This window comes from Hyla sarda, chromosome 5 (genome assembly GCF_029499605.1).
Source record: "Hyla sarda isolate aHylSar1 chromosome 5, aHylSar1.hap1, whole genome shotgun sequence".
Lineage (NCBI taxonomy): Eukaryota > Metazoa > Chordata > Amphibia > Anura > Hylidae > Hyla > Hyla sarda.
In genome coordinates, this window is record NC_079193.1 from 166,104,583 (window position 1) to 166,124,051 (window position 19,469).

At 43.9% G+C, this 19,469-nt stretch overlaps 1 protein-coding gene across 1 annotated transcript in view; it reads right to left on the reverse strand.

Moving 5' to 3' along the window:
* Window positions 1–19,469, reverse strand: part of ACP3 (acid phosphatase 3) — a 74,455-nt gene that overhangs the window by 1,397 nt on the left and 53,589 nt on the right. The window contains exons 9-10 of the mRNA XM_056520652.1: window positions 14,475–14,581; window positions 10,485–10,663 (exon numbers count right to left, since the gene is read on the reverse strand). Coding sequence (XP_056376627.1) covers window positions 10,485–10,663; window positions 14,475–14,581 — 286 coding nt within the window. The remainder of the gene's footprint in view (window positions 1–10,484; window positions 10,664–14,474; window positions 14,582–19,469) is intronic.

Sequence of the window (19,469 nt, forward strand, 5' to 3'; positions counted from 1 at the left end):
AAGGGATTAACCTGTGCGGAGGGATCAGACTAGGAACGTCTGCTCCATTCTGCATCTAGATCACTGTGGCCACGATGATTTTGTATGTGCAAACAGCACCACAGCCAATATGAAGTGAAATCTCTCTGCTCACGAAGAGGGGGTCTAGATGTACAGTGGAGCTCCGTTCTGCAGCAGAGGAAGATAAGCTCAGGGTGCATTTAGGACATACAGTACAGACAAAAAATTTGGACACACCTTCTCATTCAAAGAGTTATCTTTATTTTCATGACTATGAAAATTGTAGATTTACACTGAAGGCATCAAAACTATGAATTAACACATGTGGAATTATAGACATAACAAAAAAGTGTGAAACAACTGAAAATATGTCATATTCTAGGTGGAAATTGTCCCCAAGTGCAGTCACAAAAACTATCAAGAGCTACAAAGAAACTGTCTCACATGCGGACCGCCCCAGGAAAGGAAGATCAAGAGTCACCTCTGCTGCGGAGGATAAGTTTATCCGAGTCACCAGCCTCAGAAATCGCAGGTTAACAGCAGCTCAGATTAGAGACCAGGTCAATGCCACTCAGAGTTCTAGCAGCAGACACATCTCTAGAACAACTGTTAAGAGGAGACTGTGTGAATCAGGCCTTCATGGTAGAATATTTGCTAGGAAACCACTGCTAAGGACAGACAACAAGCAGAAGAGACTTGTTTGGGCTAAAGAACACAAGGAATGGACATTAGACCAGTGGAAATCTGTGCTTTGGTCTGATGAGTCCAAATTTGAGATCTTTGGTTCCAACCAATGTGTCTTTGTGCGACGCAGAAAAGGCGAACGGATGGACTCTACATGCCTGGTTCCCACCGTGAAGCATGGAGGAGATGGTGTGGGGGTGCTTTGCTGGTGACACTGTTGGGGATTTATTAAAAATTGAAGGCATACTGAGCCAGCACGGCTACCACAGCATCTTGCAGTGGCATGCTATTCCATCCGGTTTGCATTTAGTTGGACCATCATTTATTTTTCAACAGGACAATGACCCCAAACACACCTCCAGGCTCTGTAAGGGCTATTTGACCAAGAAGGAGAGTGATAGGGTGCTGCGCCAGATGACCTGGCCTCCACACTCACCAGACCTGAACCCAATGAAGGCAAAAGGGCCAACAAGTGCTAAGCATCTCTGGGAACTCCTTCAAGACTGTTGGAAGATCATTTCAGGTGACTACCTCTTGAAGCTCATCAAGAGAATGCCAAGAGTATGCAAAGCAGTAATCAAAGCAAAAGGTGGCAACTTTGAAGAACCTAGAATATGACATATTTTAAGTTGTTTCACACTTTTTTTTGTTATGTCTATAATTCCACATTGTTAATTCATAGTTTTGGTGCCTTCAATATGAATCTACAATTTTCATAGTCATGAAAATAAAGAAAATTCTGAATGAGAAGGTGTGTCCAAACTTTTGGTCTGTACTGTAGAACCCCCCCAGGCTCCTTTGAATGCAAATCTTGCCTGACAAAGACAGTTCTGGAATTCTTCCATTTCGTATTTACTGTGAAAGTGTATAACTTAAGGGGAAACTCTGGAAAATGATTGTTTTTTGTTTGTTTGCTGATATCATGCACACTCACCAGCACTAGTCCTTCAGCCCCAGCACAGTGGCATCTATGCGTTTCATTACTGTAACTAACCTGGCCATTTGATAACCACAGAAAATCTGTGTTTTTTTTTTATTTTTTTATTATTATATTTGTACAGTGCAAATAACTAGTACACACAGTTAATTTTATTTTATTACTATTTAGCATGATTATAATCCTTCATATGCATTACATCATGCTATGCTGAATTTTAGAAAATTTAATAAAAAAATAATTTTACAAGAAAATCACAATGCTTAATGTGTTAGAGGAAGTGGTCAGTCTTGTGTCAGTTGACTTCCTATGAACTACAGGATGATATAATCACCAGATTCCCAACTGACAGTTCCCAGACTCCTCCCCTTCCCACTCAGCTCCATCTGTATACTGTTGGTGATATCTTTATAGGATCAAGTTATCACCTCTTAGGCTGTTCATATCTTGCATTTTTGCAGCATTTTTTTCTGTTTTAGCTGTGATTTTCCCATGGCAAAAATTGTGCTATTTACTGCATTTGTGCACATCATGGTAAAAACATGTTTTATATATATACAGCAATAAAAAAAAAAAAAATCATCAGAAAATAAACCTGCCAAAACGATGTTAAAATGTACAAAAACATGTGAATACAGCCTTAAGACTTCAGATCTTTTTAAAACACCTCAATTGTGATTACATGTCAAATCACTTTTGCCTCATGGCAATATTTCTCTAAAAACATACTTTGAATGAAATATGAAGAAAGCACGTTGGTCGGCATTTATGATTGTAAGTGAAGCATTTTTCTACACCTTTTTTTGTGTGCAGGTAATGTGTAGGAGCGCCAAATTTATTAAATGGTCGCAGAGCATTTGATAAATTTTGTGCAGGTCACATTTTCTGAAATTTCTCTCTTCACATACAGCAAAAAGCTAAGTCTGGGCTGGTGTTGTTTTAGAGACTTTTCAGTGGCTCAGCGCCTTTTTTGCACCTTTTCACAAAAAGGCGCAGTTTATAAAACCGTTCCATATCATGTGTATTGCCAAAATCAGTGGATTGCAACTCAAAATCAGCAGAAATGTATTAACACACAAAAAAAACAGTCTAAAGACAATGATAAATGTTGGCCATTAAAACTACATGAAGTGTGACACCGACCCACTTATGAGTCTCAGTTGTTTAGGCTTCTGGTTTCTAGAGTCTAGCTGGTCAATAGGTTGGCTTCATTAGGTGAATTATACTCCACCACTTCTCTCTGCAAATCCAGAGGATTCATGGGAAATCAACATGAGAAAATAATTTGTTCTCTAAATCAGAAACCAAGATGGCTTAAAACCCATGCCTGCCACATCAGCTAAAACGGGTAAGCACAAGGCATGCACACGAACCTCTACCTTATTCTCTAATTAAAGCCTATGCTGCACTAAAAGTACAGAAGAGAGCTTCTTTACCCCCTTAAGGACCACGGGCATACGGGTACGCCCTGATTCCCTGGTACTTAAGGACCAAGGGCATGCCTGTACGCCCGTGGCAATTTCGCACCGGGCATTGACCGGACCGGGATGCCTACTGATATCATTTAGCAACCCCCCCCCATGTCGGCGATCAATTCAGATCTGCGATTTGTGGCGATTCAGGGCTGATCGGCTCTCTGGTGACCCGATCACCCGGAAAATAGGGATGATCGGAGCGAGGACCAGGGACCGGCGGCAGAAAGGAGGAGTAGGCAAGTGGAGGCAGCAGTGGTGGCGAAGTCAGAGGCAGCAGTGAAGATCACTGTAAAGTGATCTTCACTGCTGCTTCTAGGAGTTTCAAAACTAAAACTCCCAGCATGCCCAGACAGCCTTTGGCAGACTGTGTCCTTCCAGATGTTTCAAAACTACAACTCTCAACATGCCCAGACAGTCCAGGCATGCTGGGAGTTCTGTAACATCTGGCCCTTGAGATGTTGCAAAACTACAACTCCTTGGAGACCACTATACAACTCCTTGCACTCTTTGGAGACCACTATACAGTTGTGTCCCAACTGTAGCGCTCCAGATGTCAATTCAAAGCATGCCGAGGCTGTCCAGGCATGCTGGGAGTTGTAGTTCGGCAACATTTGGCCCTTCAGATGTTGCTGAACTACAACTCCCAGCATGCCTTGCCATGCTTGAAGTTGAAGTTTTGCAACATCTGGAGGGATACAGTTTGGAGACCACTACACAGTGGTCTCCAGACTGTTCTCCACCAGTTTTTGTATAACTACAACTCCCAACATGCCCTTCGGCTGTCTGGGCATGCTGGGAGTTATAATTTTGCAACAACTGGAGGCACACTGGTTGGGAAACATTGTCTGTTTCTTAACTCTGTGTATCCCAACCTGTGTGCCTCCAGCTGTTGCAAAACTATAACTACCAGCATGCACTGACAGGCCATGCATGCTGGGAGTTGTAATTTTGCAACAGCTGGAGGCACACGGATTGGGAAACACTGAGTTAGGAAACAGACAGTGGTGCGGAAACACTGCGGTACTCTGTTACCTAACTCAATGTTTCCCAACCAGTGTGTGTCTAGCTGCTGCATAACAACAACTCCCAGCATGCATGGTCTGGGAGTTGTAATTTTGCAACAGCTGAAAGTTTGCCCTCCCCCTAAGGGTACATTCACACGGGCGGGGGTTTACAGCAAGTTTCCCGCTTCAAGTTTGAGATGCGGCAAATTTTCCGCTGCAACTCAAACTCCCAGCGGGAAACTCTCTGTGAACCCCCACCGTGTGGATGTACCCTAAAGACACTACACTACACTAACATAAAATAAAGAGTAAAACACTACATATACACTAAACCCTTACACTGTCAACCCCCCCCCTCCCAATAAATATTAAAAACATCTTGTACAGCAGTGTTTCCAAAACAGAGCCTCCAGCTGTTGCAAAATAACTCCCAGTATTGCCGGACAGCCATTGACTGTCCAGGTATGTTGGGAGTTTTGCAGCAGCTGGAGGCACCCTGTTTGGGGAAAGTTGACATACAGTATTTTTGGTGGAGGAGGCAAGTGTAACGCTTGCATCTGGGTACACCCCTATGAAAATACCTAATTTAGGCCTCAAATGCGCATGGCGCTCTCTCACTTCGGAGCCCTGTCGTATTTCAAGGCAACAGGTTAGGGCCACACATGGGGTATCTCTGTACTCGAGAGAAATTGCATTACACATTTTTCTGGGCTTTTTCTCCTTTTACCCCTTATGAAAAGGTAAAGTTGGAGTCTACACCAGCATGTTAGTGTGAAAATTTTTTATTTTTTACACTAACATGCTGGTGTTGCCCCATACTTTTCATTTTCAGAAAAGGTCAAAGGAAAAAAAGACCCCCATATTTGTAACACAATTTCTCCCAATAAAGGAAATACCCAATATGTGGACATAAAGTGCTCTTCGGGCGCACAACATGGCTCAGGAGTGAGAGAGCACCATGTACATTTGAGGCCTAAATTGGTGATTTGCATAGGGGTGGCTGCTGGTTACAGCGGTTCTGATATAAACGCAAAAAAAAAAAAACACATGTGACCCCATATCGGAAACTACACCCCTCAGGGGATGTAACAAGGGGTACAGTGGGCATTTATACCACACAGGTGTCTGACAGATTTTTGGAATAGTGGTCCGTAAGGGTACATTCCCACACGGCGTATTTGCTGCGTATTTTATTTTCCCTGTTGAAGTCAATGGGTAGGAAAATACGCAGCACCTAATACGCAGCAAAATATGCCACGTGGGAATGCACCCTAAAAATGAAAAATTTAATTTTTCATTTGCACAGCCCACTGTTGCAAAGATCTGTCAAATGCCAATAAGTGTGTAAATGCTCACTGCACTCCTTGTTACGTACTGTGATGGGTGTAGTTTCCGAAATGGGGTCACATGTGGGGGGGTCCACTGTTCTGGCACCATGGGGGCTTGGTAACCACACATTCCAAGCAAATACTCTCTCCAAAATTCCATTGTCGCTCCTTCCCTTTTGATCCCTCTAGTGCACCCACAGAGCACTTTGCATCCACATATGAGATATTTCCTTACTCGAGAGAAATGGTGTTACATTATATATATATATTGTGACAGTGTGGCAAGGAAAGCTTGTATTTCCCTAGCTGATCCTGGAGGAACCTCCACCTTGGGCCTAATCAGTGTGGCAGCAGAGAGTGGAAGTTTGTTTTAGGGTACGTTCCCACACGGCGTATTTTGCTGCGTATTTGCTGCGTATTTGGTGCTGCGTATTTTCCTACCCATTGACTTCAACAGAGAAAATAAAATATGCAGCAGCAAATACGGTGTGGGAATGTACCCCTACAGCGTATTTTACGCTGTGGATCTGCCGCTGAAGGTCCTCTGTATTCTGCCTTTACATGTGCCTGCTGGGAGCGACAATACACGTGCGATGTGCAAGTCGCTGCGCATGTGCGGTGTACTCGCACACATCGCGGCCGCTCCCCCTGCTCTATGAGCTAGGCCAAGAGCTGCGAGTACACTGCGCATGCGTGTGGTGACTCGCACATCGCAGTGTGTCTGCTCTTAGTGGCATATTGCATAAAGGCAGCTTAAAGAGGTCCTTCAGCGGCAGATCTGCAGCGAAATGCATGCTGTAAATCCGCTCATTTGAATGTACCCATAGGCTAAGTTTCTACTTGTTTTTTTGTGGCCCAAAAAAAACGCCAAAAAAAAAACGCCACAGCATTTTCCTGTGTTTGCCATTTTTTTCTTAAGTTTTTTCTGGTGTTTTTTTGCCTTTCAGTGGAAATTGCATTTTTGGCCCCTTTTACGTTTTTTTCAAAAAAATTTGGGTACCAAAAAAAATAAAAATAAAAAAAAGATGCAGTAGTGATGAAAACTAATTTATTTAAGGAAATTCATATTTTTTATAATTAAATTTTTATTCATTTTTAAACAGGGATCAATTTATGTGGGAGGGCAGGACACTGAAAATGTAGCCGACAATTATAAACATTTAGTGTGTGTGTGTGTTTTTTTAACTTTTTATTTTTTATATTTTTTAGGTAGTGCTACTACTTCCAGCATGGAACACAGAGCAGAGATGCGAGCACAGGAGAAAGCCGCTCCGCACCTCAGGGATGAAGGATGATCACTGCAGGTGTCAGGAGTGATGCCTGCTGTGATCTGTCCTTAACTGCAGGTACTACTGCTCCCAACACTGTGCTCCATGCTGTGAACTGTAGTACCTGCATTAATAGTCAGATCGCAGTGAGTGTCACTCCTGACAACCGCTGTGATCCTCCTGTATAATGTATAGACGTGGCCGGACGCTCTTCTATGGTTCCCTGCACTGACGTATATATACACCTATTCATATTTCCCACAGAGAGTTGTGATTGGCTGGAACCATCTGGCCAATCACAGCTCTCTGTGGGAAATATGAATAGGTGTGTATATATATGGCAGTGCAGGGGACCATAGAAGAGCTGCATCTATAAATTATACAGGAGAATCGCAACGGGTATCGGAAGTACAGGTACTACTACTCCCATCATGGAACAGTGTGATCCATGCAGGGAGTAGTAGTACTATCTAAAAAATGTTTTAAAAAGTGAAAAACACACACACACTACATTTTTTATTATTGTTGGCTACATTTTTAGGTCCCTGCCCGCACACATAAATTGATTGATCTCTGTTTTAAAAAATTTTTTTTTAAAAGATACATTTCGTTAGATACAATTTTTTCCATCACTACTGCACCATTTTAATGGTACCCTATGAAATATTATTAAAAAAAGGTATCTCCATCACTTTTTTGTATCGCTAAAGTCCAAAAAAGAATAAAAACCACCTGCAAAATTGCCAAAGTTAAAACCCACTTGTCATTTTTCTTGGTGTTTTTTTTACTCCCATAGACTTCTATGGGAGAAAAGCGCCACGATTTCAGGGTAAAAAACGCCATAGGCTCAACATGCTGCAACTTTGCAAAACCGCCAAGGAGCTGAAAAAGAGTGAAAAAAACGCCAAAAGGATAAAAAAAAAAAAAAACGCCTAACTGAAAAATGCTAAGTAGAAAAAGAATTTTGCGATTTCTCATTGATTTACAGCTATCATCTGGCTGCAGCGTTTTTCAATGAAAAAACACCATGGGGGCCGTTTTGGCATTTTTGGGGGAAAAACGCACAAAAAAAACAAGTAGATACTTAGCCTAAAAAGCTGAAAAACAGAATAGTCTGGGCTCTCCCTTAGACAGAAGTGGCTGTTAGAGGAGGAGACACCATGTCTGTTGCCTTGCGGGCACAGCAAGGGCTGCAAAGGACACAAGTGTGGACTCCCTGAGAGGGAGCAATGGCTCTCTGGTAACATACAGCAGTCCTGTGTGTATCAGAACTTTTATTTTGTTTCAGTCTGAACTGTCGCTGATTTTGTTTTCCTGCCAATAAACCTGACCGAGTGTCAGACTGAAAGAAGTTGGTTGTTGGAGTGGAAAAACATGCTCCTTTGACCAAAAAGGGGCGATCCCTAGAGCTAAATCCTTACCATAGATATATATTAGTCACTAATCATGTATGAACTGTAATACTCACCTTTGAGATATATATATATTATATATATATATATATATATATATATATATATATATATATATATGTTTCTTTGTAATGTTAAATAATATATATGTAAAGAGTAGTCTCTGGTGACATCTTGTGGTCGTATGGGGAACTACATTAGAGTTTAGGTAATATGGGGAAAGTTCACATGCGCATGCACGGAGTGCTCAGGTAGAAGTGAGACGCTAAAGTGACTAGGTAGGGTGGAATCTGTCACAGCATCGGGACCTCTGTGTCCGGGACTTGGTGCGTGTGCCAATTGGAGGAACTCCTAGTTAAATACAGGGGCTTATGAGGGTAACATCATTTCCTGATGAAGTTGTTAACACCTACGAAATGGCGTTGAGGAGGCACGGGGGTCCCCATACGACACACTACCATGTGCAATCCAGGTAATGAAGTTGTAATATAACAATTAATTGGTATACTATGTTTAATGTGAGGTCTATTGAGTATTACTGGTATTGGAGTGTGGTCTAATCTAGCCATCTAAGTATTGTGTTCGCATGGTATATTCCCTGTGCCATTTTTTCTGGAGTATATGTTTTTTAAAAGTGTTAGGGATTTTGTCTGTCTGTTGTTTTTTGTATTTTTTGATATTGACATTTAATAAAGTAATATATTTTATGGATAAATAACACGTGTAACAATTATATAATTGTTTTGGTGGTGGTACCTGTCAGTTATTCTGATTTCTGGGGAAGAGTGTAGGCTATTACAACTTTATATAAGTCTGAGACTGTGAGAAACAAGATTCTCTGGTCTGATGAAACCAAGATTAAAATATGGCCTACATTTCTAAGCATCATATCTGGAAGATATGTTCATCACCTGGCCAGTACCATCCCTACAGTAAAGCATTGTTGGATGGTTTATCATGCTGTGGGGTGTTTTTTTCAGGAGCTGGGACAGGTGCCCAGTAAGACACCGATTTTAAAATGAATGTAATTTACAAACATGATCATATGCACAGTGTTGTCATTTGTCAAAAAAACCTTGAGTGGCCCAGCCAGAGTCTTGACTTGAACCCAATTGAACAACTCTAAATAGATATATAATGTTGTCCCATTACATTTTCTCTGCAACTGAGAATTTTTGATAATGAAAATACTTTAAATGGGCACTGTCATGAAATCAAAAAATTGATATGTTGTAGTACTTAAGTACTACAACATATCTCTAATATACTTTAATAAAAAAAAAAAGTGATTTTAAAACAGTTTAAAATCACTTTTAAATTCGGCCACTAGGGGTCGCCCTCCTAGTGGCCGAATCCATTCGGCAGTGACGTCACTAATGAATTTCGACTCGTTGAAGCCTGGCAACGAGTCGGAATTCATTCACTGCGGTGCTCGCTCCCGCCTGTCAATCAGACAGGCGGGAGCGAGTGCTTTGAAGGAAGAGAACGCGTGCAGGCTCCCTGGCCTCGCACGCCGGCCCCGGCGACAGGTAAAATTCTCAATGTGACTGTTTTCAATGCTTATGCTTTTGCGGGGGGGAGAGGAGGGGGGGGGGGGGGTAGTGGGTTGAGCGGTGCAGCGGGGCCAGGGGGGTTGCGGGCTATACAGTATGCCTCCATTTGTTTCCCCACTACAACTCCCAGCATGCCCTGACAGCCAATAGATGTCAGGGCAAGCTGGGAGTTGTAGTGGGGAAACAGCTGGAGGGACACTGAATAGGTGAACTAAGGGGGGGTTGGGAGTGGGTTGAGCGCACAAGGCGGCCGGGGGGTTGCAGGCTGCGCAGCGGGGAGCGGGATGTGCGGCCAATAGATGTCAGGGCAAGCTGGGAGTTGCAGTGGGGAAACAGCTGGAGGCGCCCTGTATAGGTGAACTACGGGCGGAAGTGTCGGCCCCAGCAGGCATCAGTGACGTGGTGCCTGCTGGGGAAGTCTGCCTGGTAGTGAGCACACTACCAGGCAGACAAAAAGGCATTTTTAATATGTAAAAAAAAAAAAAATTTAAGGCAGGGAGGGGGTTAGGGATAGATGGGTAATAGGCAGGGACAGAAAAAAGAAAAAAAGTGATGGTGGGAGATACCCTTTAAAGGTTGTAGTGTATGTTAATGATTCTTATAGATTGTTATAAAGAAGTCAAAACACTGTAAACTTCTTATTATGCCTTGATAACATACAGCTATATATAGGTTCAATATCTTTCAGGGTGACTTAAGAATCCGGAGGACCTGATATCCATGATGAGACAAGGTATTTTGGTTAATAAGTAGTTATGGATGGCACTGCACTGCTTTTCTAAATAATCCAATCTACATGGTGATATTAAAAGTGTGATCATACCTGAGCCTTTATTTTCATCTACCTCAGCTCCACATTCTTTCTCCCAGTCTTCTACAATTATTGAAGATGTCAGCTCAGTAAAGTTTGCCAAAGGACATGATGAAGAGCAACCGGGTAAAGTAATCAAGTATGGATCTACCGATGAGTCATTCCGGTAATACATTTCAACAGTGTATTCGCTGTTAAAAAATAATGGTAATAAAAATATTTTAATAATCATATTATACAGTGTACAACATAATTGCAGTGTATTGCAAGATTCATTCTTAATACTAATCTATATATGTATAAAACTCAACGTGTGTGTGTGTGTATGTATGTGTATATGTTCCACAAAAACTTCCAAACGGCTAAAGATATTAACATGAAACTTGGCACACATGTTACTTATATGTCAACAACAAACATAGGATAGGTGATTTAACCCTTACCCACCCCCATTTGCCAGGTCGGGGTTTTTGTTTAAAGTCCCATACAAGTCTATGGGAAATATATGTTACTGCATTACTTCCAAACGGCTGGAGATATTTCGATAATACTTGGTCACATGTTACTTATATGTCCACTTAAAATATAGGATAGTTAATTTAACCCTTAACCCCCATTTGTGAGGGTCAGAGTTTTTGTTTAATGTCCCATGCAAATCAATGGGAAGTGTATGTTCTCACATAACTTCAGTACAGCTGGACATATTTCAATACCTGGTAAACATATTACGGGTCAGGATATGAGGACGGGATGGGAGGTCGAGTTAGGAGGTTGAGTTAGGAGGACGGGATAGGAGGTCGAGATAGAAGGTCAGGATAAGAGGTCAGGATTTGAGGACGGGATAGGAGGACAGGATATGAGGACGGGATAGGAGGTCTAGATAGGAGGACGGGATAGGAGGTCGGGATAGGAGGACGGGTTTGTAGGACGGGATTGGAGGAAGGGATAGGAGGATGGGGTAGGAGGTCGGGATAGGAGGTCGAGATAGGAGGACGGGATAGGAGGTCGGGATAGAAGGTTGGGGTATGAGGAAGGGATATGGGGTTGGGATATGACAACAATATATGAAGTCTAAAGCTTCCTCCTTTGTTGATTTTCCTCTCCAACAAGGATGAGGAAGGAAAAAGCGGGCAACGCCGGGTACTCAGCTAGTCTATATATATATATAAAACTCAACGTGTGTGTGTATGTATGTATGTGTGTATGTTCCACAAAAACTTTCAAACGGCTAAAGATATTAACATGAAACTTGGCACACGTGTTACTTATATGTCAACAACAAACATAGGATAGGTAATTTAACCCTTACTCACCCCCATTTGCCAGGGGCGGGGCTTATGTTTAAAGTCCCATGCAAGTCAATTTGAAATATTTGTTACCGCATAACTTCCAAACGGCTGGAGATATTTCGATAATACTTGTTCACATGTTACTTATATGTCGACTTAAAATATAGGATAGTTAATTTAACCCTTAACTACCACCATGTGTGAGGGTCGGGTTTTTGTTCAAAGTCCCATGCAAATCAATGGGAAATTTATGTTCCTATATAATTTCCGTATGGCTGGAGCTATTTCAATACCTGGTACACATATTACGGGTCGGGATATGAGGACGGGATCGGAGGTCGGGATCTGAGGTCGGGATAGGAGGTCGAGATAGGAGGTCGAGATAGGAGGTCGAGATATGAGGACGGGAAAGGAGGTTGGGATAGGAGGACGGGATAGGAGGTCTGGATAGGAGGTCGAGATATGAGGACGGGAAAGGAGGACGGGATAGGAGGTCGGGATAGGAGGACGGGATAGGAGGTTGAGATAGGAGGTCGAGAAAGGAGGACGGGATAGGAGGTCAGGATAGGAGGTCGGGATAGGAGATCGAGATTGGAGGACGGGATAGGAGGTCGAGATAGGAGGACAGGATAGGAGGTCGAGATAGGAGGAATGGATAGGAGGACGGGATAGGAGATTGGGATACGAGGTCGGGATAGGAGGATGGTATAGGAGGTCGGGACAGGAGTTCGAGATAGGGGGACGGGATAGGAGGTCGGGATGTACAAGGATTAGGAAGGAAAAACCGGGCAACGCCGGGTACTCAGCTAGTCATTAATATTTCTACATAACATTGACAGAATATGGTTAAATATTTGCTTACTAGCATATAAGCCCTAGAGAACAGAGACAGTTACTCAGTCGCTCCCCCCCCCCCCCCCCCCGTGGGCACCTGTGTCGCGGCGGTGGTGGTCGCCGCCCGGGGCTACGCCATTTTATGCTAGGGATGTTAGGGACCCACTCTGAATAGGTGGCCTTGACGTGGCGAGGGGGCTTGTACTTTTTGATCAAAAATGTATACTAACAACCTGTTAGTTTTTGATATTATGCTGAGAAGCAATCAGATCATTATACAAGATTGTAGATGTGCGCTATGTCTGTATTCTACTCGAAATTCATACTGTGATTTCTATCCTTTCCTTTTTTTTTTGTTTTTTTTGTTTGAACATGTGCTGCACCCTTCCCCACCCCCTCAGCCCAACCCTATATAGGTGGTAATTAGCCACACTAGGGCCATTTCACTCCTGGCAGCCTCCCAGTCTGACTGGGAGAGCAGGGTAAGTGAGCCATTACACCTTGTTCACACTGGTGTGGTGCAGGGCGGTGTCCGTTGCTGCCGTGGCGCTGTGTCTGCGGGCGGGTGCGGCCCATAGACTGGTTTGAGTGGCATTGGGGCTGCTCTGCCAGTGGGTCGCTCCCCCCCCCCCCCCCCCCGTGGGCACCTGTGTCGCGGCGGTGGTGGTCGCCGCCCGGTGCTATGCCATTTTATGCTAGGGATGTTAGGGACCCACTCTGAATAGGTGGTCTTGACGTGGCGAGTGAGCTTGTACTTTTTGATCAAAAATGTATACTAACAACCTGTAAGTTTTTGATATTATGCTAAGAAGCAATCAGATCATTATACAAGATTGTAGATGTGCGCTATGTCTGTATTCTACCCGGAATTCATACTGTGATTTCTATCCTTTCCTTTTTTTTTTTTTTTTTTAACATGTGCTGCACTCTTCCCCACCCCCTCAGCCCAACCCTATATAGGTGGTAATTAGCCACACTAGGGCCATTTCACTCCTGGCAGCCTCCCAGTCTGACTGGGAGAGCAGGGTAAGTGAGCCATTACACCTTGTTCACACTGGTGTGGTGCATGTGCGCTATGTCTGTATTCTACCCGAAATTCTCTTTCACATTATGTTTAAGAGATCTGTCCTTAAAGGGGTATTCCAAGATTTTTTTTTTATTTGACTATGCTACAGGGGCTGTAAAGTTAGTGTAGTTCATAGTATAGTGTCTGTACCTGTGTTTGATGTCTGGTCTTGTAGTTCTTATGTGATCTATGCCCTGATGTTTATTTTTAGCAGCATACAAAATTAGTGTTGTCTCAGCTTTTCTCAGGTTGCAGTGAAGCCCGAGACAATACATCACTAGTCAGGTGTTGAAAGGGAGCCTGCCTGCTTCAATGGGTGGAGCGACTGGTGGGTGGGAAGGAGATCATTCTCCACAGGGCTTCAGGGAATTTTTGTTTCATGAACAGTATGCAAAGCACAGCTGTTCTGCAAAAGGCAGCCTGCCAGACAATAATGGACATGCTTAGGAAGGATCTGTGCTTGTCTTGGGGCTAACGTGTCTTGGGTGACTGATACGTGGGAGGGAGAAAAGGGAACTCACACTTACAAACAAGGGATCCTGGAACTTGTAGTTGGAGGGAGGGAACTCCAACAGAAAATAGCCATTTCACAAAAAGAAAGCTTCACAGCTTCATGGTGGACTCAAAACACAGCTATTTTGCCCCAAGACAAGCACAGATCCTTCCTAAGCATGTCCATTACTGTCTGGCAGGTAAGTACTAAAGTCACATTATGGTGGATAACCCCTTACTTACCCCTTAAACTTAAACAATGCCAAGGAGAACTTTTGGCATTTGCTTTCACCGATTTATATTTCTTTATTTGTCACCTACCCATCAGCAGCTTTGTAAAGTTCAAAAATATGGCATGCAGTATAAGGAGGAATTTTTCCATTGGATACATTCAGAGCCATCTGGAGAGCAGCTATTGTGGTGTCATGCTAGGGAGAGAGTGTAAGAAAAATAATTTAGTCACTTGTTGAGCTTCTGATTCATAGTTTCAAAACTATGATGGGAATTCATCATTGTATGTAGATAATTTTGCACTAAATTTGTCTTTTACTTTTTTTTTTTGCGACTCTTCAAGTAGACTATTTTCTCATGATTGTGTAGATATGTCAAAATCAAGTTATTTTTCTGCAGTTGTTATGAACTTATCATGTGCAACTTCTGCTGAAAATCCCTCAATTTGTCACAAATCTACACCAGCACTGACCTGGCTTATAAAACTGTCTGTGGACAGCATTTGTAAACTGTTGCACATTTTGTCGCAATAGGTAAAAAAGTTGCACAATTGGTCCCAGCAGAAAGACCATCCAAAGTGTTGTACTAAAGTGTTATTACTAGCACCATATTTATGTAACCAGTTAATAAACATATCAATACTCAAAAAAAGGTGGAAAAAGAAGTCACCCACACCAAAGTTAATAATACCCCCCCCCCCTGTTATTGTTTATTTGTTGGAACTGTGGGGCACTGTACCAGAATAGAAGATGCCAGGAGAAGACTTCCATCATCCTGGGCAGATCAGGTCTAGAGGAGCTAATCTGTTTAATTGGGAATTGCCTATGCTGGCGAGGGATTGGGACTTGGTTAGAGTCTTGGCTTAAAGGAGAAGTCTCATATATAAAAACTTATCCCTTATCCGACAATCACTTGGAGAAGAGATAGAAAGACGGAGCACTAAACAGTAAATCTTAAAGCAGGATATACTTTATTTCCAGTGCGAATACATCGTGAGCGAGGGAGCGGACTTCCAGGAACGACTTTGGGCAATAGACCGTATCGCGCTTCTGCACTTCCTCAGGCTTTACATCAGCACATCCATGGGGGTTTTTTAAAATCAGGAACGTGTTGTCATGGAGACATGTCAACAAACAAGTAGGTATGTGGGGTATAATACAAAAAGGGAGGGGAAGGAACAAGCAAGGACATCCAATTTAGCAAAACAAAAGGACATGAACAGTGGGTAATAAAAGCATATGAACATGTGCGGTCACTAAAAACACAATGTGGGTCCCATAGGTATATTTCCCACATCCTCCATACTAATGCAACAGGTCTGCTGGGTCTTAATGACCATAACGAAATGAGCGAGTTCATTTAATCAGATCATGATTACCATATTTATCAAGGTATACCATGCACCGGCCTATAACACGCACCCTCATTTTTCCAAGGAAATTTGGGTAAAAAAAGTTTTTTTATCCAAATATCTTTGTTTAAATGAGGGTGCATGTATACCCAGATAAACTCTGGCCCCGCAAAAGCTGCTTCGATTCAGTGATTTAAAGCGGCCGCTTTAAAACATGTAACTGCAGCGGCTTCTGCGGGGCCAGAGTCCCGCTGATGCCGCACGATTCCACCTGTCCCCCGCTTTCATATTTACCTGTCCTGGGGTGTGCTCCTGCAGGCTCCAGTAATGTCCTGCGCTGTTGCTGTGCGCTGCGCAATGAGTAGTGACATCTCATTGAGGACGTCACTCGTCAGTGCACAGCAACAGCTCAGGACGCCGCCAGAGCCTGCAGGAGCGCCCCCCCAGGAGAGATAGACATGAAAGCTGGGGATGGGGAGGGAATCTGGTGGTGGCGGGACTCTGACCCCGCTGAAGCAGCTGCCGTTACATGATTTAAAGCGACCGCTTTAAATCATTGAATTGCAGTGGCTTTTGCCGAGCCAGAAATATTTTATCGGCATATAACATGCAGATAGACTTTAAGCTAAAAAATTTTGCTTAAAAAATGTGTGTTATATGCCGATAAATACGGTATGTTATTCAGTCATTTGTGTGTATGCTTTTATTAACCAATGTCCATGTCCTTTTGTTTTGTTAAATTGTATATCCATTCTTGTTCCTTCCCCTCCCTTCATACCCCACTTACCTACTTGTTTGTTGTTATGTTTCCATGATAACACGTTCTTGGTTTTAAAGCACACCCACGGATGTGCTGAGGTAGGGCCTGAGGAAGCGCAGAAGCATGATACGGTCCGTTGGCCGAAGTCTTTCCCGGCAGTCCGCACCCCCACTCACGATATACCTGCACTGGAAATAAAGTATGTCCTGCCTCAAGATTTACTGGTTAGTGCTCCGTCTTTCTATCTCTTCTCCAATGATGGTTATATATACTCTTCATCACGTAGTAGCACTGTATACCAGTATATTCAAGGGACTGCTATTTTTGGAACATTATCTGCTAACCAGGTCTATATACAGTGTCTGTTAAGTGGAAAAGGAAGGGTGCCAAGACTATCATTGTATCTACCAGTGACAGTTTTCCCTCATCCAGCTCTCCCCTGGAGCGTTATGACCCCCGCTCGAAGCGAGGCCGCCATGCTCCCTCCATATATCTCTATGGGAGAGCCAAAGATAGCCGAATGGCTCTCCCATAGAGCTATACGGAGGAGGCGTGGCGGTCACTATTGGGGAGAACCGGGGCTCCTGCATATAGGGAAAACTTTTTTTGTATGACATATCTCCTTTAACATGTCTACTGTATTCACCTTTTTAGTTGTCAAAAACTTGGGAGGTATTGGAAAATAGACATGTGCAATTCGTTTCATAACGAACACGGAATGAAGCGAATTTTCCTGTTTTCGGATGTTCGTTACGAAAAGAATGCACGGGAAAAAAAAAATTACTAAATCCCGAAAAAGCATACGAATACGAATATACAGTTAACGAATGCATTCGTTAACTAACGCATAACGAATATGCATGTTAACGAACAATGAATGCATTCGTTATCAGTATACCGAATGTGGGGGCCATGCATCAACTGCTATCCGGCAGCGCATAATGCTTAAGCTGCTGCCGGATAGCAGTTGAAGCAGCCCTGGGAGGTTCACTCACCTTTCCGCGCTGCTCCGGGCCTTCCTCCGATGGGTCCTGGGCTGGTCCGGGGCCATCATACGGGTCTCCCTCTGACGTCGTCATGACGCCGTCGCGGCACGCCGTCCCGTCATCCAATAGGAACAGCGTGCGGCAGCGACGTGATGACGTAGCTAAGGACGCCCAGTAAGGCCTTGCGGCAGACAACGGAGGACCGGAGAAGACCAGGAGAGCCCAGCAGAGCCCAGTGGAGTACCGAAGAGGACTAGGAGAGCCCAGCGGAGGCCCGGGGACACCATCGGGAGCATCGGGGACAGGTGGGTAGGACTTTACTTTCTTACTTTGCACAAATCCCTCAACATACGAATTACCATCGTATGTTGAGGGATCACTAGACATGTGCAGAACAAAAAATCAGAATTAACGAATGCATTCGTTGTTTTTAACAAATGCATTCATTTTTTTAAACGAATGCATCCGAAAACAAAATAAAATTTTGCGGATGCATCCGAAAACCGAATATGACGAAAGCACAGCATTCCGAATATTCACAGAACCGAAAATAAAAAAATAACGAAAATGAACAAAACGAAAAAAAAGAAAATTTTGGTTCTGCACATGTCTATTGCAAAACTCAAACTTCAATAACGTTTTTCTATGTTCAAAAATGATAAATCTACTGCAATGATGTGGATTGAATTTGATTTTGTGTACTTTAAAGATTTAACATGTGCTGCTTGACAGGGCAGATTGAAAAACATGGAATGTGGGACATGTTTATTTATTTTATCTAGAGATAAGTGCATTTTTTACATTTATAGATATTTTTTTAGAATTTTATTTTTCACTCTCCAACTCAGGAAATTTTTCTGAAAATATTTCCCACTGTTGACCAACATGAGAATCTGGTGTAGGCAAGCAACATAAAAGGGATATTCCAGGAATTTTTTTTATTATTTGACTATGCTACAGGGGCTGTAAAGTTAGTGTAGTTCATAATTGTTACGCCTAGCGCTCCGGGTCCCCGCTCCTCCCCGGAGCGCGTACGGCGTCTCTCTCTCCGCAGCGCCCCGGTCGGTCCCGCTGACCGGGAGCGCTGCACTGTCATGGCCGTCGGGGATGCGATTCGCACAGCGGGACGCGCCCGCTCGCGAGTCGCATCCCAGGTCACTTACCCGTTCCCGTCCCCTGCTGTCATGTGCTGGCGCGCGCGGCTCCGCTCTCTAGGGCGCGCGCGCGCCAGCTCCCTGAGACTTAAAGGGCCAGTGCACCAATGATTGGTGCCTGGCCCAATTAGCTTAATTGGCTTCCACCTGGTCCCTGACTATATCTGACCTCCTCCCATGCACTCCCTTGCCGGATCTTGTTGCCCTTGTGCCTAGTGAAAGCGTTTTGTGTGTCCAAAGCCTGTGTACCAGAACTTCTGCTATCCCCCCTGACTACGAACCTTGCTGCCTGCCCCGACCTTCTGCTACGTCCGACCTTGCTTCTGTCTACTCCCTTGTACCGCGCCTATCTTCAGCAGCCAGAGAGGTTGAGCCGTTGCTAGTGGATACGACCTGGTCACTACCGCCGCAGCAAGACCATCCCGCTTTGCGGCGGGCTCTGGTGAAAACCAGTAGTGACTTAGAACCGGTCCACTAGCACGGTCCACGCCAATCCCTCTCTGGCACAGAGGATCCACCTCCTGCCAGCCGGCATCGTGACAGTAGATCCGGCCATGGATCCCGCTGAAGTTCCTCTGCCAGTTGTCGCCGACCTCCCCACACTGGTCGCCCAGCAAGCCCGACAGATTGCCCAACAAGACCACCAGCTGTCGTACTTGACCACCATGACTCAGCAACTCCAGTCGCAGCTACAGCAGATTCAGTCTCAGCTACAGCAGCAGCAACCATCTCCTCCGCCAGCTCCTGCACCTCTTCCGCAGCGAGTGGCCACTCCTAGCCTCCGCCTGTCCTTGCCGGACAAATTTAATGGGGACTCTAAGTTTTGCCGTGGCT